The sequence below is a fragment of the Octopus sinensis genome, linkage group LG1 (genome assembly GCF_006345805.1).
Source record: "Octopus sinensis linkage group LG1, ASM634580v1, whole genome shotgun sequence".
Classification (NCBI taxonomy): Eukaryota; Metazoa; Mollusca; class Cephalopoda; order Octopoda; family Octopodidae; genus Octopus; species Octopus sinensis.
The window spans coordinates 54037213-54060078 of record NC_042997.1 but is presented as its reverse complement, the minus strand read 5'-3'; the positions used below and the strand labels follow the sequence as shown (position 1 = coordinate 54060078).

Below are 22866 nucleotides of genomic sequence, written 5' to 3'. Positions count from 1 at the left end.
GGTTTTTTTAAAATTAAATTTACATGTCTTGTGGAGAGATTTACTAACATCATTCTGAATCACTTGTTTACTAAACTGATCATTAGTGACCAATTGTTTAATGTTTGATGCCCTCTACCCTGGCTACAAGTAACTGTTAAGTCATGTCATAATCAGCAATACTTCTGTCTCTATAACTTGGATATCAGCCTATTTCAAACTGTAGGCATACACATAAACAAAAACACAGATGCAGGTGGGCAGACAGTCACACTGCTTCCTCACACACTGCTTCCACACACACACACACACATACACACACACACACACTCTCTCTCTCTCTCTCTCTCTCTTTTAAGTTAAGAAATTTCTTGTTTTAAAAGTGTAAATATTTAAACCTTTTATCCTTTTGTTTGTAGAATTACCCTTTTCTTGTGAGTTTATATAGCAGTTTTGATTTGCTCAGCAAACAATAATACTAATAATGATAATATGATGATGATGATCCTTTCTACTATAGGCACAAGGCTTGAAATTTGAGGGGAGTGGGTAAGTCACATTGACCCCAGTGTGTAATTGGTACTTATTTAATTGACCCTGAAAGGCAAAGTCGACCTTGGTGGAATTTGAACTCAGTTGTAAAGATGGATGAAATGCTGCTAAGCATTTTGCCTGGTGTGTTAATGATTCTGCCAGCTTGCCACCTTAATAATAATAAATGAGAAAGCAACCATACTCTGGGATATGCCAATACACACAGAGAAATCAAGACTAGTAGACTGAATATAGTTGTCAGAGCTAAAAAAAAAAATGCCTTATAATCAATCTATCAATTTCAACAGATGACAATGTGTCTCTAAAAGAAACAGAAACTCGTAAAATAGAAAGATCTGGAAATAGAGATAACCTTAATGTGGAGCTGAAAAAAGAAACAATCCCTTGAATAATAGGTGCATTAGGTATGATTAAAAACATTCAGACAAATACATAACCAAAACACCAGGACTTACGAATATATCTATATATATAAAACTCTAGTTGTGTGAGTGTCTGTCCCCTTCGATTTAGATTCCTAACTCCTCCCACATTTTGCGGTGCAGTTTAACCAAATTCGGGTATCTTATAGTCGTGATTCATATCGAGCCCGTCTGACTATTAGCGCGCGTCAACGATGAGTCTATGATTTTAAAAATAATTTAACATCATTTTTTATTCCATTTTAATGCATAAAATGCATCGTATGTCGATGGCGACGGAGTTGGCGTCCACGCTCACAGCTGCACCTGTTTGCTTCTCCCCCTTCCCTCCCTCGTGAAGCTGTGGGGAAGGGAGTGTAAAGAAATCAACGTCGTAATGCGTTGTGAAGGAAACCAGCGTTCTTTTAGAACAACGACTTCATGGCTTGAAGACACCAAAACAAAAATGGCTAAGAAAGCCCGAATTTATAAGGGAAGTAACTCTCTAAAAATGCTTATATAGTTATTTCCCTTACAAACCCGAGCAACGCCGGGCGATACTGCTAGTATAACATAAAGAAAATAGCACTATTAGGCACTTGTACACTTCCTACATAAAACACTTTCAATACAATGAAAATAACAGCACTAAAACAAACCATAGCACATACCCAAGGCATGCAGAACTGCGCTCGGTAGTGCAATGAAAGCATGTGATAAAAATAAACTACTGAATAATAATAATCCTTTCTACTAAAGTTACAAGGCCTGAAATTTGGTAGGATGTGACTAGTCAATTACATTGACTCCAATGTTTCACTGGTACTTAATTTATCAACCCTGAAGGATGAAAGGCAAAGTTGACCTTGGTGGAATTAGAACTCAGAACACAAAGACAGATGAAATGCTGCTTAGCATTTTGCCTTGTGTGCTAACAATTCTGCTAGCTCACCACCTTAATAATAATATAATATAATATAGCATGAAATAAAGAATACCTATTACAGGAATTGTCTCTTAAAACTATTTTTGAGAAACTCTGTGTTCATATGGGCATTTTATTGTGTATATGAATATATGTTGTATTTTTAGATATAGGAAGCATCTATGTTTATCCAGTTGGTTATACTTTGAAATGTGTTTTATTTTAATATACTGAAGTTTTAATCCTTCTTCCATAGAGACATTTCAATAAAAAAAAAATTTTTTTCTCTTTCTCTTAAATTATTAACATTTTCTTTACTTCCAGGTAGGTGATTTAATCAATTTAAAGTGGTTTTTGTTTATTTTTTATTTAATTTAGAATAACCAAAATTTCTGGCATAATTACTTTACAAAAGAAGCAGCAGTTTTTGGCACGACTCTTAAGTTATTGGACTTTAAAACGTCAATCTAGGAATGGTGTTCCACTTCTGCGAAGACTTCAGTCCAATCATATGACTCGGAATAAGGAACAAGTAAGACAAAATTTTATTGTTTTCTTGAAAAATAATTTCTGAAAGCACTCTCTCATTTCTGTGCTGGCTGTTTTTTTCTTGGCTTTCTACTCTTATAATTTCTATTTGTGTCTAAGTTTATATGTTATGAGTGTGTGTGTGTGTGTGTGTGTGTGTGTGTGTGCATACACACATACAAAAAGAACAAAACAAAACAACTGGGCATTGCTTTGATATTTTTATAAGTGAGAAGCAGCTATTTTTTGAGATATGTTGTATTAAAGCCATTGAATACTATTCTATGGTTATTGCCTGTAATTTTGTTGATAATCATGGGAATACATTTAGAACTATAGTTACACAAAGGACAAACTCAGTACCTAATATACAAACAGCAGTTGAGGCTGTGCAATATACCTCAAAGAATATGCAACAACAATGCCCTTATGCATCACTTGTGACTTATATTCTTATAAGAAAATGCAGTTACTTGGTGTTAGGAATTATTTCAAAATCGATCAACATCAATGGAAATTGCAGCTGTGATACCAATGCTGGTGGTACGTAAGGGAACCATCCGAATGTGGCCGTTGCCAGCGCTGCCCTGACTGGCCTCGTGCGGGTGGCACGTAAAAAGCACCATCTGATCGTGGCTGTTGCCAGCCATGCTTGGCACCTGTGCCGGTAGCACGTAAAAAGCACCCACTACACTCACGGAGTAATTGGTGTCAGGAAGGGCATCCAGCCGTAGAAACATTGCCAGATGAGACTGGGCCTGGTGCAGCCTTCTGGCTTCCCAGACCCCAGTTGAACTGTCCAACCCATGCTAGCATGGAAAGCGGACGCTAAACGATGATGATGATGATGATGATGTATTTTTAATCAGACATGCCTTAAACAAGAGTTGCATTTGTTTAAAAGACTATTGAAGGTGAGCAATGAAACAAGCCCAACAGAAACTCTGAATTAAAACTGATTCTGTAGAGGGATGTCTTTAAGTCATGTCAGATAGTTTGTCTAGTACTAGAGACATGATAAAATGCACCCAATTAATGTTGCAAAGTGGTTGGGGATAGGAAGTGTAATATCAAAATCACAAGTCACATGTTTCAATGTAAAACCAAAATTTTATGCATGAGACTAACACTTAGTGTGAATCTCCAGTTATGTGCAAGAACCCTTCAACTGTCATCAAATGAGCACATTGTTGCTTTTCTATTCAGATAAAGAAAACTGACATTAAACAACTCACTCACCATCAAATTCCCTCTTCTGTTAGGGAAAAGTGCTTAGTGGCATTTCATCCATCATTACATTCTGAGTTCAAATTCCACCATGGTCAACCTTGCTTTTCCTGGTTGATAAAATAAGTACCAGCTGAGCACTGGGGTTGATTAATGTAATTGATTTATCTCTCCCCTAAAATTGCTGGCCTTGTGCTTAAATTTGAAACCAATATGGAGCAGTGTCATACCTCAATGACTGGCAGACTGGTGAACTGTTATAAATGCAAAGGAGATGCTCTTCATTTAGAGACATGAAACTGGTGAATCATGTTATGAATGTAACAGAAAGAGTTATATGCATAACTAATTAGGAAAGAAATTAATTTAAAGATCTGCAGTTTAGGTTTGTGTTAAGTTGTGATTCTATGGATACATTCTTCTTAGTGAGACAACTTGGAAGTTCTTAGTTAAGTGGAAGCCACTGTACTTTAGTATGTATAGGGCAGGCCTTTGAGGGCATCAAACTTTGTAGTCTAGGGATTGATAAGAAAGCTAAATATATCTGAAAGGCTTGTAAGAGCTATGTGAGGGTTAGCAATGAATTTAGCAAGGAATTTAGTGTGCAAGTAGATGTCCATCAGGGTTTGCATAGAATGTCTCTATGCTAATGACCTATTTCTCATAGCTGAACCTGTTGAAGAAATAATGAAGAAATTCCAAATATGAAAGCAGTCTTAGAATAAAAAATAATCCTCAAATTAAATGTAGCAAAAATAAATATTGTAGTTAGTAGGAAAGAAAAACAAGATTCTTCTACCATTTGGGAAGTTGCCATGTTTGACATGCAGAGAAGGAATATGTAAGAATTCCATGTGGTGTACCCAGTATAAGCTATTGGAGTACCAAAAACTTAGTGGAATCAGGAACAGGTTGACAGAGGATAACTTTATATATAGCTAATGTTTGGGAGTTGTTAGCAGTTAGACCACCAAACTTTCTTGAAATGCCTTTAGATTTCCTGAGAAAAGGACTGCTTCCGTTAGCTAGGTGATCCCAGAATAAAGAAAGTTATGGGAACTGTTATTTCTGTTGGCAACAAAGAGATTCACTCTCCTAGTGAAGGACATACTGTATGATGCTTGTATATGAAGCATATTTCATGGTAGTGAAACACTGTTTGTAAAGAAATGAGGTGAATATGTTCCACTGGGTGTGTAATGTTAGTTTGAATATATAATAGAGCACAATTGAATTCAGAGAAAATTTGGGTGTAAGGAAAATTAGTTGTAGTGTTCAAGAGAGAAGACTGCATTGGTATGGTCATGTAGAGGGTGGTTGTTGGGTTATGAAGGTGTTAAGTGATGCAAGTGGAAGAAACCTGTGGAAGAGAAAAACTGAGAAAGACAGATGTTTGATCTCAAAATGCTGACTCTCAAAAAGTAGATGATGTTCTTGTGCACAGGCATGTACATGCATGTATTCAGAAGTTTTAAATTAGAAAATGAAGGTACATGCTAAGAAAATTTATCTTTAAAAAAAAAAATCAAAAAAAATCTGTTAGCCTTTGATGCTGCTGCATGATATAAGAAAACTGAAATTTCTTAACAATAATCAGGAATCTTGTACAGTATTGATATATTAGCAAATTTGCCATTGAATTTTGGTTCTCTAGCCAAATCTGTCTGTCTCTACTTGGGGTTATGGTTATAGTAGAATAACTTTTTAAATACCAGCTATGATGAGTTTGGAATGGCGATATAATCTGATATAGACGCATAACATTTGAAAGAGCTGGCAGATTTTTGCCTATGTGCTTTGGCACATGGAATAAGATTATTTTAATCCCCAAATATTTTAGCATACAATGCAAATTCTTTTGCTTTAGGTATGACATATCATTTTTAGTTTGTTTTGCAAAAATCTTTTAGAATACTTTCATTTTAATCTTTCTTGACACTAAAGTATTTATCAACCACATATTTTGAATTATAGTACTTTCTCCTTATCAAGTACATGTCTGATAACATTGTAATAGGAATTGGTGTAGATTTTTGTCTAAACTGTATGAAGATAGTGTAGGTTTATGATATCATTTATTACTTACACTACATGTTAAATGATAACCTTTACTTGAGATCTCAGTTAATGCTAGCTATTGCTTAGTTGTAGCTATGGATGTTTCTTTAACTTAACTTATATCACCACATCACTGAAAGACTCTGCCTCACTGGAGCTGTCTAGAGATGCTTCAAAACCATTTGAGTTTGATTTTTTAAGATTTGTTCTTGATATTTTACCAGATTCTGGCAAGAAAATTTTCTTGCTTCAGTAATCTTGTCTATTTATACTGGTTGTTTATTTAGAAGTATGCTTCCTGTTCTTTTGATAGATAATGACAGAAATCTCTTTTTTACACCCAAGATCATTTATCTGGGAAGGTGTTTTTTTTTTTTTTTCTTTTTATCTGCAGAAGTAATTGTCACAAAAAGGAAGTTTGCAATCTTCAGCTTCCTTTTGTGGTTTTCCTAAAGTATCTACTTCTCGCGTGAATCAAATATACTTCCATTAAAATTTTTCTTTCATTCTTGTCATTTGCTGTTCATTATAATCTCTATTACATCCTCTATATTTGATGGGTGTGCCACTGTCTTAGCCTTTATTGGATGTATTAGATCATTCCGTTTAGAATATCAAAACCTATCTTGTTTATCAGAAGATCTTCAGATATTTGTTACAGCAATAATTTCGAATCTGTTCATCTTCCACTGTATTTTGGGATATATTTCTGCCTTTTGGCTTCTCAGAAATAAAAAGAAAAAGCTTTATTCAGTCTGAGCTTCATAGATTGTATTAATTACAATGAATATTAACTTGATACCTTTGAATCACAAGTAGAACATTTAAGTGGCCCCAGTCAAGTAAAAATGCCTTTGTAAAAGTCTGCCTAGTTGTTGAAGCCGACTTGATTTTATTTCATCATAGTAAATTTCAATGAACAGTGTAATGTAACAGTTATTCATCAAAAAATCTTTGAATCTGTATAGAAAGGTTATCTGAAATGAGTTTTTTCAGAGAATACTTATTAATAAAATGTTTCTATCACTGTCACAAGGCCACACATTTTAGAGCCGAGTATTATCAATTAATTAGATACTAGTATTTGATTGGTATGTGTTTTATTGCCCCTCAGAAAGATGACAGTTGTAGTTGCCATCAACAAATTTTGTCTTCTTCTATTATTTATAACGAAAGTTTACATCAAATGCTGTAAGCATTAATTATTTTAAAATGTACTTATGGTATTTTATAAGGTAAACTTTAATTAGGAAATTTTTTTTATAATTTATATGGCAGTTAATTTTAAGGTGCTACTAACTATAGGATGATAGAATTAAGATGACATACAATTTTGCTGGGTAGAGATGTCTTTAACCCTTTAGTGTTCAGATTACTCTGTTAAATGTAATGCTTTTTTATTTAAATTGTTTTGAATTAATCATGCATTACCTTATAGCTTTGAGGTTTCAATGATGTGATTGTTTATTTTTAGACTGGCAATGTAGGTTTGGTGTGAGAGGCTAGATATGGCCAGTTTGAATATAAAATATGTAAATATATTGGGCCGGATTTGGCCAGTTTAAACACTAAAGGGTTAAACTGTATATATTAAAGCTTAGAGTCAAGAGCATCTTAGCTCTAGAACATAGTCTTTATGTTCTAAACTTGCACTTTTACATTGTCAGTATTATATAGTTTGATTGTTTTATTAGTCCATCGAAAGTTTATGTGTATTGTATTATTTCATTATTCATTATCTCATCATCAGTAATAAAAAAAAAAACATTCAAAAGAAATGTTTTCTTTTGTGTGTTGGTCACATGAAATGTATTATACTTTCTAATTGGTCACTATGTACAGTGTGTATGGTTCATTGCTCCCAACTTTTATGTTTCTCATTTATCACTTCAGCATTTTTGTTTCTCTTTTTCTAACAGTAGCAACATCTGTTCTCATTCTGTCAGTTAGATTATTCTTTGCTATCTTCTCTCCCACCAGCAGCATGTGATTTGGTGTTTCCTCCTTTGTCTTCTTTCTCTATGTTGTTCACTCACTCTGGCTGCCCCTCATAGTCCATATCTTTTTTAACCTTTCATCTTTCCTGTTTTTCTGTTCTTGTCCTCCCCTTCCCGCCATATAAACAGATGCAAGATTTTATATATTACAATATTTATGAGGTCACTAGCATACCTGTCAACAGTCTCCAATACTGTTTTGTTTTCTTTCCTTAATGTTTCTTTGAAATTTGTTTTGATACATCTCTGAAATCAAAATAAAATTTAAGTTGTGACATAATTAAAAACATAAGTAACAGATGAAGTGATATTCTACTTCTCATTTTGTGGATCTCATGTCTCCATTCCTTTTACTGATTATAGTAATTTCAGTTCTGTTGTACTGGGATTCTGCTTCCAAGGGCTTTTGTTGATAATATTGACTCCAATACCATTACGTTAATGTCTCTGCTTAAGCATAAAAGGTTGTAACTTGTTACCTCACTAAACAAAAGCATACATATCTGTGTGTGTGTGTGTCTGTCCATATCTGTGTGTGTGTCTGTATGTATTTATGTACATACATGGACGTGGACAGACACACACATAATTTCCTCACTTTCCTACTAGCTTTCACTCACAAGGCAACTGTACAAGAAACTTATTTGAGGTCCCCTGCTGTAAGATTGGACTTCCAACCATCTAGTTGTGAAGCAGAGGTCTTATCTATCTATCTATGCTTGCCCACACTTACACACAATAATTTAATTCCTTTCTAAATAAGTATTTAAACTGTGAGCATGCTTAGACATTATATTGAAGTGTTTTTAGTTGTATTTATTTTACTGGTTCTAATTTTATTGGAAAGCATTCAGATTTTTTTTTTCAGTTCTATTTCTATTTCCCCCCATTTTATTTATTACACACACACAATATATATATATATATATATATATAATATATATATATATGCATGCATACACACACATACACACACACACACACACACACACACAATATATATATATATATATATATATATATATGCATGCATACACACACATATATGCATGCATATACACACATATCATCATCATCATTATTTAACGTCTGTTGTCCATACTGGCATGGGTTGTATGGTTTGACCAGGCTGGCAAGCTGGAAGGCTGCACCAGACTCATCTGATTTAGCATGGTGTCTATGGTTGGATGCCCTTTCTAATGCCAACCACTCCGTGAGTGTAATGGGTACTTTTGCATGCCACAAGCACGGCACTGGTATCTGCCACAACTGTAATTTTGCATGGCTTGATGGGTCTTCTTCTCAAGCACAATATAATGCCAAAGGTCTTGGTCATTGCCTCTGTGAGGCCCAGTACTCAAAAGGAACTCTGCCACTTTGCCTCCATGAGGACCAATGCTTGAAAGGAACTCACCTCTGTGAGGTACAACACTCGAAAGGGCTCTTTACATGCCACTGGTACAGGTGCCAGTTACATGACACCAGCATCAGTCACAACTTCAATTTCACTTGTTTGACAGCTCTTTTTCAAGCACAGCATATTGCCACTAGTCATTGCTTCTGCGAGTTTTAACGTTTGGAGATCATGCTTCACCACCTTGTCCCATGTCTTCCTGGGTCTGCCTCTACCACAGGTTCCTTCCACAGTTAGAGATTGGCACTTCTTTACACAGCTGTCTTTGTCCATATGCATTACATGACCATACCAGTGCAGTCAACTCTCTTGCACACCACATCTGATGCCACTTATGCCTAACTTTCTCTCAAGAAAGTGATCTCATTCTTGCTCACAACATCATAAGTGGAAAGTGTAACCTCTCCAAATAGCTGTTCTTCACTCCTGCTCTAGAGCGTGGGCTGTGGGGTCACTCCGAAAAGCTCTATCTATGACAATTTCATCTCAATTGAAGGAGAGGGTCTTTCTCCATCTAAGTTGCGGATCTGTGAAATAAGCTGCTGGACGAGATAGTGAAGATGCCGACGACTGCTCGATTCAAAGTCTCTCTTGACCAGAAATGGCCTGAACTCTGTATGACTACTCTCCCTGTACATATCTCCCTGTCCCCCTACATGGCCTTGCTTTTGCTTTTTGAGCCAATAAAAATTGAATTGAATTGAAATTGAAAAAAAGATGCTTACACTCTGTCAAACATGCACACTAACATTGCACATCCAGTAAAGTATACTGACTTCATTTCTTTCAAGTCTGTGCATGTCCTTGGCTGTCACAGCCCATCATTTCACTGCCATGTAGCATAGCTGTTTACACACAGGCATCATACAATCAACCTTTCACTCCGAGAGATAGGTCCTTTGTTGCCAGCAGGGGTAGGAGCTCTCAAAACTTTGCCCAGCCTAATCTTATTCTCACAGTTATGCTCTTGGAGCATCCACCTCCACTACTAACTTGGTGACCTAGATAACAGAAGCTATCTACTACCTCTAGCTTGCCTGCCCCCAGCAGTTGATGGAGTCTATTTTCTGCACATTTTCAGCATTTACGTGTGTAATATATATATATATATATATTTACATACATACATACCTACATATATTGGTTTCAAATTTTGGCACAAGACCAGCAATTTTGAGGGTGGGGTAAGATTATTACATCAACCCCAGTGTTCAACTGGTACTTATTTTTATCAATCTTGAAAGGCAAAATTGACCTCGGCAGAATTTGAACTCAGAATGTAAAGACAGACAGAATACCACTAAGCATTTCGCCCAGCGTGCTAACGTTTCTGCCAGCTCGCTGCCTTGGCAGCATAGCCCATTCAAGTAAAGAGTGATTGTTTGCAGAGATATATCTGGCTGTCGGTGGTTTATCTGGAATTTATTGGAGATATTTGAATGTTATGAAATGTTTTTCTTCTCTTATGTGTTTTGGCATGTGTGTAAAACAGTCCATCTTTTGCTATCTAAAGAAAAAAAGAGACTCCTCCTCTTCCTCCTTTTATGAAGGTAATTTTTTTCTGGTGTATTTATTAAAGTTACCCATAACTATATGTGCATGATTCGTATCATTCTAAACTGTTACCACAACTAGTTAATAGTATCTTTGGTTTCTTTCTGTCTTAATAACATCACTTCAGTTTTTTATTGTAACATGTTTTTAAAGCAACTGTTAACAGTGATGGCAATTTTTTGAGCAAGTTTTATGGCAGTAGTTTTCCCCTCATCTATTTGAGACCTTTCTATTCAAACTACTTCTATAGTAGTGCCTGCTCATTATATCTCTTAATTTTAAAATTGTTATTTCAAGAATTTTTAATATTCACCTGAGAGAGCTTGTATTAAAGTGACCATTTAGATTGAATGATATTGTAAGATTTCAGTTGGTCGAGACCAACATGCCATATACAAATTAGCAAAGTTATAGATATTTTGTTAAACCCCAAGAAAGACTTAATTATATTTAAAATCAGTTGAAGCTCATAGTAACTCTATCCAGAAATATAGTTGCAAAAGTGTTATGTTCTTAGGTTATTTCCACTTGAAAGTAGCACTCTAGTTTTTTAATCTTCCCTGCATCTACTCACTGCCTGTTACATACATCACCGCCATCATCATGATCATGTGCTGTTCCCTGTCAGGAACTTTGGTGGCCACATTCTTCCTGTGACAAGATGGAAGTGGCCATCTTGGAGAAATGGAATACTGTGAGTGGTCTACCATGTTCTCACAGTACAGTGCAGCCAATACCAAGAAATGAATTTACACCAGTTCCTGATTGGTTCTTTACATTATTGATTCTGGAATGATGAAAGGCAAAGTTGACTGTGGCAAGATTTGAACTCGGAACAGAAAGAGCTTGAATGAATACTGGTACACTAACAGTATTTGTCTGGCTCTCTGTTGACTCCCCTTAGTTTTTTTAATACATCTAATTAATAATTTTCTTGAACCCTTAAATGGATCACTTTCCTATTGTTAGTATGTCTCTATGTATGTTTACACATAGAAATTTCTCCTGTGGTGTTTTCATTTGCTTTTACCATCTGTTTTTTTCTAGTCTAATTATTTATACCTTATTTTCGTCCCCTTTACAGTTTTAGAATACTTCTTAACTGTGTCATTATTCTTCCTAGGAATACCTGTTTTTAGCCTTCCATTTTGCGTTTTAGTATTTCTGTGCCATGATGGCTTTCTTTCCTTTTAATTCTCCCATTTTCCTTCTTTCTTATTAACTGCTTGACTTGCTTCAGCATTCTGCATCACATATGTTTAAAGAAACTGTTAGGCCATCCTCAACCTTTATCAAAGCTTGCAAGAGGCTGTTTCTAAATAAACTACAGTTATCCTTGACACTAGTCTGTCTGTGGTCAATAAAACCATCTGTTATAATTGTAAGAAAAGTTCCCTTTAGGTCCCATATTTCTTCAGTTTCCATGTTTTTTCTACTTCAACATTGTTTTTAATGTTCTGTTGCAAATGATTTATTATTGAATTTTCTCTTAAGCAATAAAGCAAAGCTTAATTCAATCTTTTTCATTTATATTTAATATTTTTCCAGTAATTTATATTTTTGAATGAAGTGATTTTCTTGATGTACAAATTATAAATTAATGTGGGTTTGAAGAGATTTATTATAAATAAACTTCTAAGAGAAAATAGACATTTATTTTTAAATGTAATCCATCTATTAAGACTACAAGCATTTTAAAGGTTAGTGCCAACTGCTCATCAAACTAGAGTAATTAAAAGTTTTAGTGCGCATTGCCCTGAAAGATATCTGTGTAAAAAAAAAAAATCTTGATATGTTATGTAATGTTACAGCAACAATTGAATTGAGATAACTCTTAGGATGATATTTCTAATTTGAATTTTCTTGTTATTTTTTCTGATTTCTTTATGAGCTAAGAATTCCTCCTTAAGACATCATTGTGTACAAGTAAAATAGCTGTGTGGTTATGGTTACATTTCTAAGGAGTTCATATACATGACAAGCATTTTTCAGTGTATTTGAGCACTATACTTAATTATCTGAGTGTCAGTCCACGTAGCTGCCAAGGAATAAGTAACTGATTGTTTGGAAATATTACCTGAGATAACTTTAGGTAACATCCTCTCCATGTTGAAATTATCTTTCATTTACTTACCACGGTGCTAAATCTTAGCATTATCCCCTAACAGTCCCTTAGTGGATAGGAAACATATTTATGGCGTTATAGTTTATGGCTTAGCTTTTTTTTTTTTAACACATTAGATTTCCTTTTGTGTGTATTCAAGTTCCTAAATTTGACTCTTTGATTGTCACTTGAATATTGTATTCTTCTAAAATTTTCTGATTGCTCTTTATTACTATAGCAAAATTTAAATATTTTGCTTTTTAGATAAAAACACAATATCATAATGATTATTTACTAAGTAGGTTTCAGATCATTTTAATATACTAAGTTGATTTTTTTGAGTCTTGATTTTTATTGATTTTATTCAATTTTTGTTGCAGACAAAGAATGATAAGCAAAGCAATGCTTTACGAGCACAACTGAAATATTGGCAGAGGCTTCGGCAGGATCTTGAAAAAGCTCGTCTGCTGGTGGAACTCATTAGGAAACGAGAAAAGCTGAAAAGAGAACAGGTTTGGAATTTTACTATTGCTCGAATTCAGAAAACATTTTAAAAGTAAAATGTGAAGCAGATGATAGTTTTCTAAGCTTTTTAAGAAAATTTTTCTTTTTAGTATTGCAAATTTCTACATCAGTTGTAACAATGTTATTCACAATACACCATTCTGATGGGTTTGGTGGGAAAGTACAATGAATTTTTTTATTGGAAAGCATCTCATCTGGCAAGGTGCAGTCTTGCTGAATGTGCACCAGAAAGTCATTTTTATGAGACAACCCATTGCATCTTTTATTCTGTGATTTGGTATTTTCAGCTTACTTTGTTCTAAACCACTGTTTCATAATTCAGGAAAATATTCCTCTCACAGGTTTTAGTTTTTCTCTCAACAGTTATTGCTCTTCAAGGAATAGAGGAGTGTGCCTAGACATAATTGACATGGTTCATGATAAATTTAATATATTGTTTGTTCACGAATGTTGGTATTTGTGTTGGTAAAATGAGGTACCTGTGTAAATGCTGCAACCCTTCAGCATTCAGATAACTCTGTCAAATATAATGCAGTTTTATTCACATTATTTCAAATTATGTGTCATCTCATAGCTTTGAGATTTTAATGATGTGATTGGTTATTCTTTAGAATGACATTGTAGGGTAGGTGTGAAAAGCCAGATCTTACCAGTTTGAACATATCATCGTTTAGCGTCCGCTTTCCATGCTAGCATGGGTTGGACGGTTTAACTGGGGTCTGGGAAGCCAGAAGGCTGCACCAGGCCCAGTCTGATCTGGCAATGTTTCTACGGCTGGATGCCCTTCCTAACGCCAACCACTCCATGAGTGTAGTGGGTGCTTTTTACGTGCCAGACGAGTCTGGCAAACGGCATAATATCTGGGCCAGATGTAAAGGGTTAAATTATAATTTCCCATGTATCGTTATTATTGTTTTACATCTACTTTCCTGACTGACATGGGTTGGACAGGTTGTCATAGTCTGAGTTGGTTTTTATTTAGTGTTACTACCTTTCTAAATGTACCAGGAGTCACATCTTGCTTGTATGTTTTATTTGGCGTGGTTTCTATGACCAAATGTTCTTCAATAACATCACTGTACAGAGAATATGGATACTTTTTATTGGGGCACTAGCACTAGAACAGTTGTCTCTTTAACAGAAGAGATTAAAAAGATCATCTTGGCAATATGTTGTCTCCATTCATTCACCCATCATTTTGCAGAGTATTGGGTGCTTTTTATCATAGTATCAGCGCTCGTGAAAGTACCTTTTATCATTCACAACAAAAGGAATTTTCATCTCCCGTGCAGTTGTCTCCATTCAATCAGGGTGACATTAGAGCAGTTAGTAAAGGGTGGCTGTAGAATGTGCACAAAGATGGGAGAATGAAGCAAGTGTATATTTGGGAGAAATAAATTGGGCTGACAATGTGGAAGGAAGGAGAAATGGAAATAAAAGGAGTTATGGTACAGAGATGGATAGTGATGACAGGGAGAAATGAGAGAGACAGTGGTTGTAGAGAGCAAAGCAATGGCTAATTGTAGAAATGGTCAGTTTTTAGAATGTGATAGATGTCAATAATGTGTGACCTGCTGGAGAGGGGAGTAGCAGCTAACAGTATAGAAGAACGGTATTAAGTGGAAAGGTAGAGCATCAATGATGAATGATGAGATGGCAGTGGTAGGAGAGTAATGGATGGTAAGAAAGTAAAGGAGTGATCTGTAAGGGAAGAAGTGTGGTGGTTAGTAGTTGAGGTGGCAAGGGAAATACTAATGACTGTTACATGTTTGATGAGAGAGAGGATGAGCTGGATGTAGTATCAAATAACCATCAGAACCAATCCGTGGCATCATGATGAGAGATTTGTGATGCTGATAATTGGTTGTATCTAATGAACTTTCATATTAGATTTGGTAGGTAGTACTTTATCTCTTCATTTGCAAACAGGATTCTGGATGATTCCAGATAGTTATGGTACTGTTTGGGGAATGGACAGAGACGCGTCACTATCATGTCATCTGCATAAGAGGTTGTGGGTGTATGTTTAGTAGAAGTGTGGAAAGGTCATGAAGGTTAAAAATTTTGAGTGAGAAGATGGGTTCTTGTAGTACATTATTGTAGATTTTATGAGAGGTGCTGAAAAGTTCCTGGCTTTGGGTAAATGAAAATACAGGAGGATGAGTCAATTATGATTTTATTCAATATATTCCCTTCTCAGATTCACACGCTTATTGCAGCAGTCCTTCAGTTTTTCTGAGTTCTTTAAATCGAGGCCTTTTACAATATCGTTAAAGCCAGGTATTTTTCAGCACCCACTCATAGATGTGTTTATTTTACATTGCATAAGCATTGCAATCTGAAAAATAGCTCACTAATTAGGTTTTTGTATTGTTTTCTTAAGAGGTGTTTTCTACTTTACTTATAAGGACTAACAATGTTTTGCTGATGTTTGTAGTAGGTTAAGATTATGCACTTAGGTTTTGTTGCTGTTGTTGAAGTTGTAATACCTATTTAATAATATGTGTAGGAGGGCTCTGCATATGCAGCAATGAAGAGTATGTGAATTATGATATGACAAAATAATTTCAACTCATACATGATTACTGGGCATATTGAGGGATATAGACACTATTGTGAATAAAATGTATAAATTATTTTTAAAGTGGCTTAAGTATTTCTGGCTTGGTATATCGGGCAATAGATCATCACCACTAATACAACTATTTTTATCAGTTTTGTTTTCTGTTTGTTTGGTTTGAACGACATGCCATAATACTTGTGTATCATATGTTTGATTTCAGAAGTTGTTTCATTTCTCCATCAAACTTGGTTTTATTAACAGACTTAAACTAAATATAATACCACTTTACATTCATCAGGATAACAAACATACTTTGATGACATTTAATTTAAATGCACTAAAATAGTCAAAATGCTCAGAAGCCATTCAAATACATGGCTAGCTGGCACAGTCTGAAGCCTACAACTATTGTTTACTGAGACTTGTTGATTAGTTAAATTCTTTTCAACCTAGTATAGTGTTTCTTATTGTTGTAACTTTAGATAACATCTTTTATAAAGTTGGTGGTTGTGGAGAGAACCCCAACCAAATCTGCATCAAAAGTAGGTTGTTTTGTAAATCAAACTTAGCATTATTAAATTGTTTAGTACTATGCACTGCCATTGAAAACAGAGTTAAATAATACTATTTACTGGATGTTTTAATGTGCACCTCAAGAACTTGTTCAAGCAAGAACAAACAATAGTTGAGAATTCTTCTTTCAATTGTAAGATAAATTGAGGTACAGGTCAACTAACTAAATGATTTCTCAACAATTTTGTTACAAACCTAGTGACTAGAAGTATATCTTTAAGAATAGGCACCACTCTTATTTTCGATTGAGCTAGTCAATATTAGTGCAAACAGCTGTATGACCTTATGATGGTAATATCAAAGAATCTGAACAGTTATGAGATTTTAAGATTTGTTGAATCATTTTAGTACAAACTGAAATGTAAGGTAAACTTATGAGTATATGTTTTGAGTAAACTTTTAACCTTACTATGAAAAGTAGAAATTATGTTTTTCTTTGATAGAATTTTGTGTGTGTGGTCAGGAAAAGAGATCTGATTAGTTTCAGCATTTATTATTGCTTCATCAGAGCTCTAGTGCTTATTTCTTTTGCATTAGAAAAAAATATAGAATAAAATCATTATATCTATATTGTATTATTAAAAAAGTAAATTATTGAAATATATAGATTTTGCTTCAAAAATTCCACATTTCTATTTTAATCATGTATATTCTGAATATATACAACATACAAATAATGAGACATTATTATCATCATCATCATTATTTAACATCCAGCACAGAAGGCAGACGTTAAACAATGATGATGATGATGTCTCATTATTTGTATTTTGTGTATATTCAGAATATACATGATTAAAATAGAAATGTGGAATTTTTTAAACAAAATCTGTTTGCTAGATTATGCATACACACTATTTGAAAACAATTCTTTATTATCTTTTCACCATTTTTATAATGTAGTTGTGTTTTGTTAGTTATAGTACATTTTCATGCCTTTTATTTTCCTTTTTTTCTTTTGTTGCATGATTATTTGAAACAAAGCATACCCGGTGCTTCACCTTAGACATTTTCCTTTCCAGATAAGAGTACATCAATTAGCCACAGAAATGCAGTTGCAGCCTTTTGTTATTTTCTTAAGACATGCACTAGATCAAATTCAAGAGAAAGATGTGGGAAACATTTTTGCTGAGCCTGTATCTCCAAATGAGGTTAGTGTTGTCAAGTCACTTAAATTGAAATTTCTTTCAAATAATCTATTCTTTTCCATTTCTTTATTACCATATAAAGTGATGTGTTTTTTAAAACTTAGATTTTCCTAGAGGAGTATGATAAAAATATATCAGTCATAAATTCAGATATGATTCTATTAATTCTAATCCTACTAATATCTAATATTGTGAAATAATTGTTTTAGCCCGAGGCTATAGTAGAAGACATTTGCCCAAGGTACCATGCTGTGGGACTGAACCCGGACCATGTGATTGAGAAGTACCACACAGCTACTTCTGTGCCTAACCACTTGGCACAGGCGTGGCTGTGTGGTATGAAGCTTGCTTTTCAACCACATGGCACCTTGGGCAAGTGTCTTCTACTATAGTCTCAACCCGACCAAAGCCTTGTGAGTGGATTTGGTAGTCGGAAACTGAAAGAAGCCCGTTGTGTGTGTGTATTCTTCTATCATCGCTTGACAATCAGTGTTGGTGTGTTTACTCCATGTAATTTAGCAGTTTGGCAAAAGAGACCGATAGAATAAGTACTAGGCTTGAAAAAATAAGTCCTGGGGTCGATTTGTTCGACTAAAATCCTTCAAGGCGGTGCTCCAGCATGGCTGCAGCCAAATGACTGAAACAAATAAAAGAATACACACGCACACACACAAAAAATTTTGTGATTATTTTTATGCTATAATTCACCTAAGTATTAATATATTCAAAATAATTTGTACTTGAACATTTTTTAGGTCCCAGACTACTTGGAATACATTGAACACCCCATGGATTTCTCGACAATTAGGAAGAAAGTCGATGGCCACATTTACAAAACCATTGATGAATTTCAAGCAGACTTTGAACTTATGATAAAGAATTGCTTAACATATAATGCTAAGGACACAGTCTTTTATAGAGCTGCTGTGCGGCTTCGAGATCAGGTGAGTGGATTTTAAGGTTTTTTTTACTACTCTGTGGTTGATATTCTTGAAAAATGTGGATTGTGTGTCATAAGAAGTGACTAAAATGGGTCAGAAAAACCTGTCCAGCATGGAAAGGTGGACATTAAATAATAATAATAATAATGAGTTGCCAGCGCCACCCCGACTGGCCTCCATGCCAGTGGCACGTAAAAAGCACCATCCGATTGTGGGCGTTGCCAGCCTCGTCTGGCACCTATGCAGTTGGCACATAAAAAGCACCCACTATACTCTCGGAGTGGTTGGCGTTAGGAAGGGCACCCAGCTGTAGAAACACTGCCAGATCAAACTGGGCCTGGCGCAGCCTTCTGGCTTCCCAGACCCCAGTTGAACCGTCCAACCCATGCTAGCATGGAAAACGGACGTTAAACGATGATGATGATGATGATGATGATGATATTTAGGATAGTTCTCTAAAATGGAATAGTATTCTCTATTATAAGTTAATTTCAAAGTATCTCAAAAATTCTTTTAATTCTATGAAAAAAATTTACATGTGCTGCAAGCAAAGTCATCTGTGTATAATTAACATGGAAATTTCTGCAATTAATTTTAGCAAAGTTATTGAGTGTATAACTATTTAATTAAATTATCCAAAGTGCCAAAAAGTCAGTAGTCTCTGAGTAGCTTTTATGATTGTAATGTATTCCCAGTGAGGATTAACCTTCCAAATTTCAAGGTATTTATAAATCTGGATTTTTTGTCAAGCAGATCCAAAGAGCTAGTCTTAGGTAATGTGACATTATTTACAATAATTTGCTAACACTGGCAGATGCATGGTTAGTCTTCACCTATGGAGGCCCTCTATTACTAAGGCATAAAATAATGTTTCCTCATCAAAGATAATTGATTTCTGTGCAGTCTAATGTCATTTAAGTCATCATCATCATTGTTATTATTATCATCATCATCATCATCACCACCACCACCACCACCATCATTTAATGTCCATCTTCCATGCTTATCATGGGTTGGTTGGTTCAAGGATCTGATAAGTTGGATGACTGCATCCTGCTCCAATCTCTGTTTTGGCATGATTTTTACAGCTTGCTGCCCTTCCTAATGCTAATCACTTTACAGATTGTACTGTAGATGCTCTTTTTCATGGCATCAGCACTAGTGTGATCATCTTTCAATTTGCAAGATGAAAGGCTGAAAGTGGCTCTTGTATTTGAAGGAGAATAAAAGCAAGCAGGTGTAGTGGCGGGATAATGTCAAGTATAAATAAAAGAAACTGTGTGTACATATTATACTGTGTTATATCATTATCATCTTTTACTACCCGTTCTTCATGTTGGCATGTGTTGGATGGTTTGACAGGAGTTGGCCAGCTGGAGAGCTGCCTGGGCTCCATTTGTCTGATTTGGCAAGGATTCTATGGCTGGATACCCTTCCTCACACCAGCCCTCAAACTATTATTTTCATGTGTTTGTTTTTATTGTTGTTCATGTTTTTCTTTCTTCAAACGAAAAAAAAATTGGTCAAAATACATTTTAATTTATAACAAGGAACTCAGTAGGAAACTTGATTTTGTGTTTTGGGATTTCACATAACGCTGAGATTTTCAAGAATGCATCACACCCATAATGCAAAAAGGATTCCTCTTTTCATTGCTTACATTTGTGTCTTAATTTTAATCAGAACTGAACTTAAGAACAAGTATATATTTGAAATAGAATTTTAAAATGTGTTGTTTTAACCTTTTTACTGTTATTCCACAATGACTGTTTGCAGTCTATTTCAATACATAAATAAACTCTCATCCATATAAACAATTGCTATGTTGTATATCACAATTAGCATTTTGTACATTAATTCTGTGTACATGCAGAATATTGCTATGTGTGATTAGACAGACTTATCTTTAATAGCTTGAAAGTCTTCATCATTACCATCGTCATTTATAGAACATTTTAAGTAATTTTGGTTATGAAGTCAAAGAGATATTCTTATCTGTTTTATTTATATTCGGTGTGTGTGTGTGTGTGTACACTTGCACAGACAAACACCCACATATCCAACAAATGCGCACACACACACACACACACCCACATACAACACATATATACTAACAAATACAGAGTTTTGTTATGTGTAGGTGAATGTTTTTTGATTTTCTGTCTTTCTTTTGCTGTGCATGTATAATTTGGCTATCATTAAATCCGCTATGTTTACTCTCACATGCCGAGTTTCATTTTTAACTCACTTCTCTCACTATGCACTTTATAACTGTGTTGTATTTCAATTAGTGTATTATAAGCTCCTGTCTTCATTTGTGCTACTAATTCAGTAGTTTTGTAGACAATCTTTGATTATTTCTGTAACAGGCTGTTTTACCTTACAATATCAAATATTTAGTGATTCATTATCTATTTCTGTTCATTGTTACATCACTCAAATGTATGCTATTTTTATGCTATATTTATATAGACATATTTATATAGATACTGATAGGCATGACTTCATATGCACAGACATAGCTGCGTGGTTAAGAAGCTAGCTTTGCATCAATGTAGTTTCAGGTTCAGTCCCACCATGTAGAACCTTGGGCAAGTGTTTTCTACTATAGCTTTGGGCTGACCAATGTCTTGTGAGTAAATTTGATGAATGGAAACTGTGTGGAAGCCTTTGTGTATGTGTGTGTGTGTGTTTATCCATCTCACCGTTTGCCAAGTGGTCTGGTTTGTTTAAGTCCCTATAACTTAACAGTTCAGCAAAAAGAGACTGATAGGAAAAGTCCCAAACTCATTAAAATAATGGGGCTGATATGTTTGATGAATCTGTTGAAGGTGGTACTCTAGCATCGCTGCAGTTCAATGACTGAAACAAGTAAAACATAAAAAGAATAATTATATTGTGGGTAGTTGTTAGGTTGCATATAAATTGATATTTGTTGGAATTGATAACTATTGGGTTATGGTTTTTCATTCATATTTTGTGACTTGATTTACTTTTATGTTCCATTTAACTACATGTCTGATGCTTGCATTGACTTTGAATATCTTTCTTCATCAATCCGACCGTGGCCGTTGCCAGCCTCGCCTGGCACCTGTGCGGGTGGCACGTAAAAAGCACCCACTACACTCACGGAGTGGTTGGCGTTAGGAAGGGCATCCAGATGTAGAAACATTGCTAGATAAGACTGGAGCCTGGTGCAGCCTTCTGGCTTCCCAGATCCCCGGTCGAACCGTCCAACCCATGCTAGCATGGAGAATGGACGTTAAACGATGATGATGATGATGATCTTTAAACCCAAGTCTTGTTTTCTGCTGTCACTGACTTTGCCACCTTCATTGCTTAAATTCAATCCACCTGACACAGTTTGTTATATAACTTCTAACTGGGTGGAATTATATTGATTGTTCTCCTCCTTCTCATCATCATCACTATCTTTGTTTTGAAGTTCACTTTTCCATGTGAACAGTATTTGGACAGTATTTATTGTGGCAAATTTTCTATAGCTGGATGCTGTCCAACCATCAACCCTCACCTGTTTCCAAGTATTTCCTATACAGGAAATATACTTCATTTGTAACCTAACTGGGATAGCAAAGTATTCCTATGTATAAAATCCTGTTACACTCAAAAGCCAAAACTTTAAATTCCTATGTGGGTTGTAGAATTGTTCTGAAGTTGTTCAGGGGAAAACCTACAACACCTGAAAGAAGTCACCTGCCATCACTAACAGGAAGTGTACATCCATAATCAGGTGACCATCAGAAATAGGATGTCTTTGGGCATTATACAGCCTGCAAATTCTTTCACCTTTCAAATTACAATGAGGCCTTCTGGTCTTTTGCCAAGAAGATCTCTACTAATTTTGTAGAATATTTATACTTGCACTCCATGATAACTTGGTAATCAACACTGTTGCTGCTAATAACTACTATCTTTGTTATTTATATTGCTTATAGTTTCACTTGGGGTGGGATAGGGATGGTTGATGAGAGGAGGAGAGACAAGGGTATCAGGTGGTCTTGGGAGGAACAAGTATGTAATTAGATGAATGTGGGGAGCAGAAGTCATTGTAGTAGGGTTGGAATAGCGAGAGAGGGCAGATGGTACGACTGTGGGATAGAAATTATAGGAAACAAATTGTCAGTCAGCTGTATGGCTTCTTTTGGTTGTGATCTAAGATGTATGTATATAGCTACACTACTACTCCAGATGTGAGAGTCATATTCCATTGGGTTTTCATCTAAACTTTGGAGAGTGTCAACAATTGTTTGAACCTGAAGTATTTTCTGGTTCTCAAGATAATAGCTAGCCTTTATGATGCAGTTTTCATGGTTATAAATATAAGAACATCAGGCAAAATCATCAGAGATTGTG

General features: G+C 35.1%; 1 protein-coding gene across 1 annotated transcript in view; it reads left to right on the top strand.

The window, feature by feature from the left end:
* LOC115216692 (bromodomain-containing protein 1) overlaps positions 1-22866 on the top strand; it is a 106706-nt gene that overhangs the window by 40428 nt on the left and 43412 nt on the right. Inside the window, exons 4-7 of the mRNA XM_029786221.2 lie at positions 2239-2392; positions 13123-13254; positions 17426-17554; positions 18307-18495. Of these exons, the coding sequence (XP_029642081.1) occupies positions 2239-2392; positions 13123-13254; positions 17426-17554; positions 18307-18495 (604 nt within the window). The remainder of the gene's footprint in view (positions 1-2238; positions 2393-13122; positions 13255-17425; positions 17555-18306; positions 18496-22866) is intronic.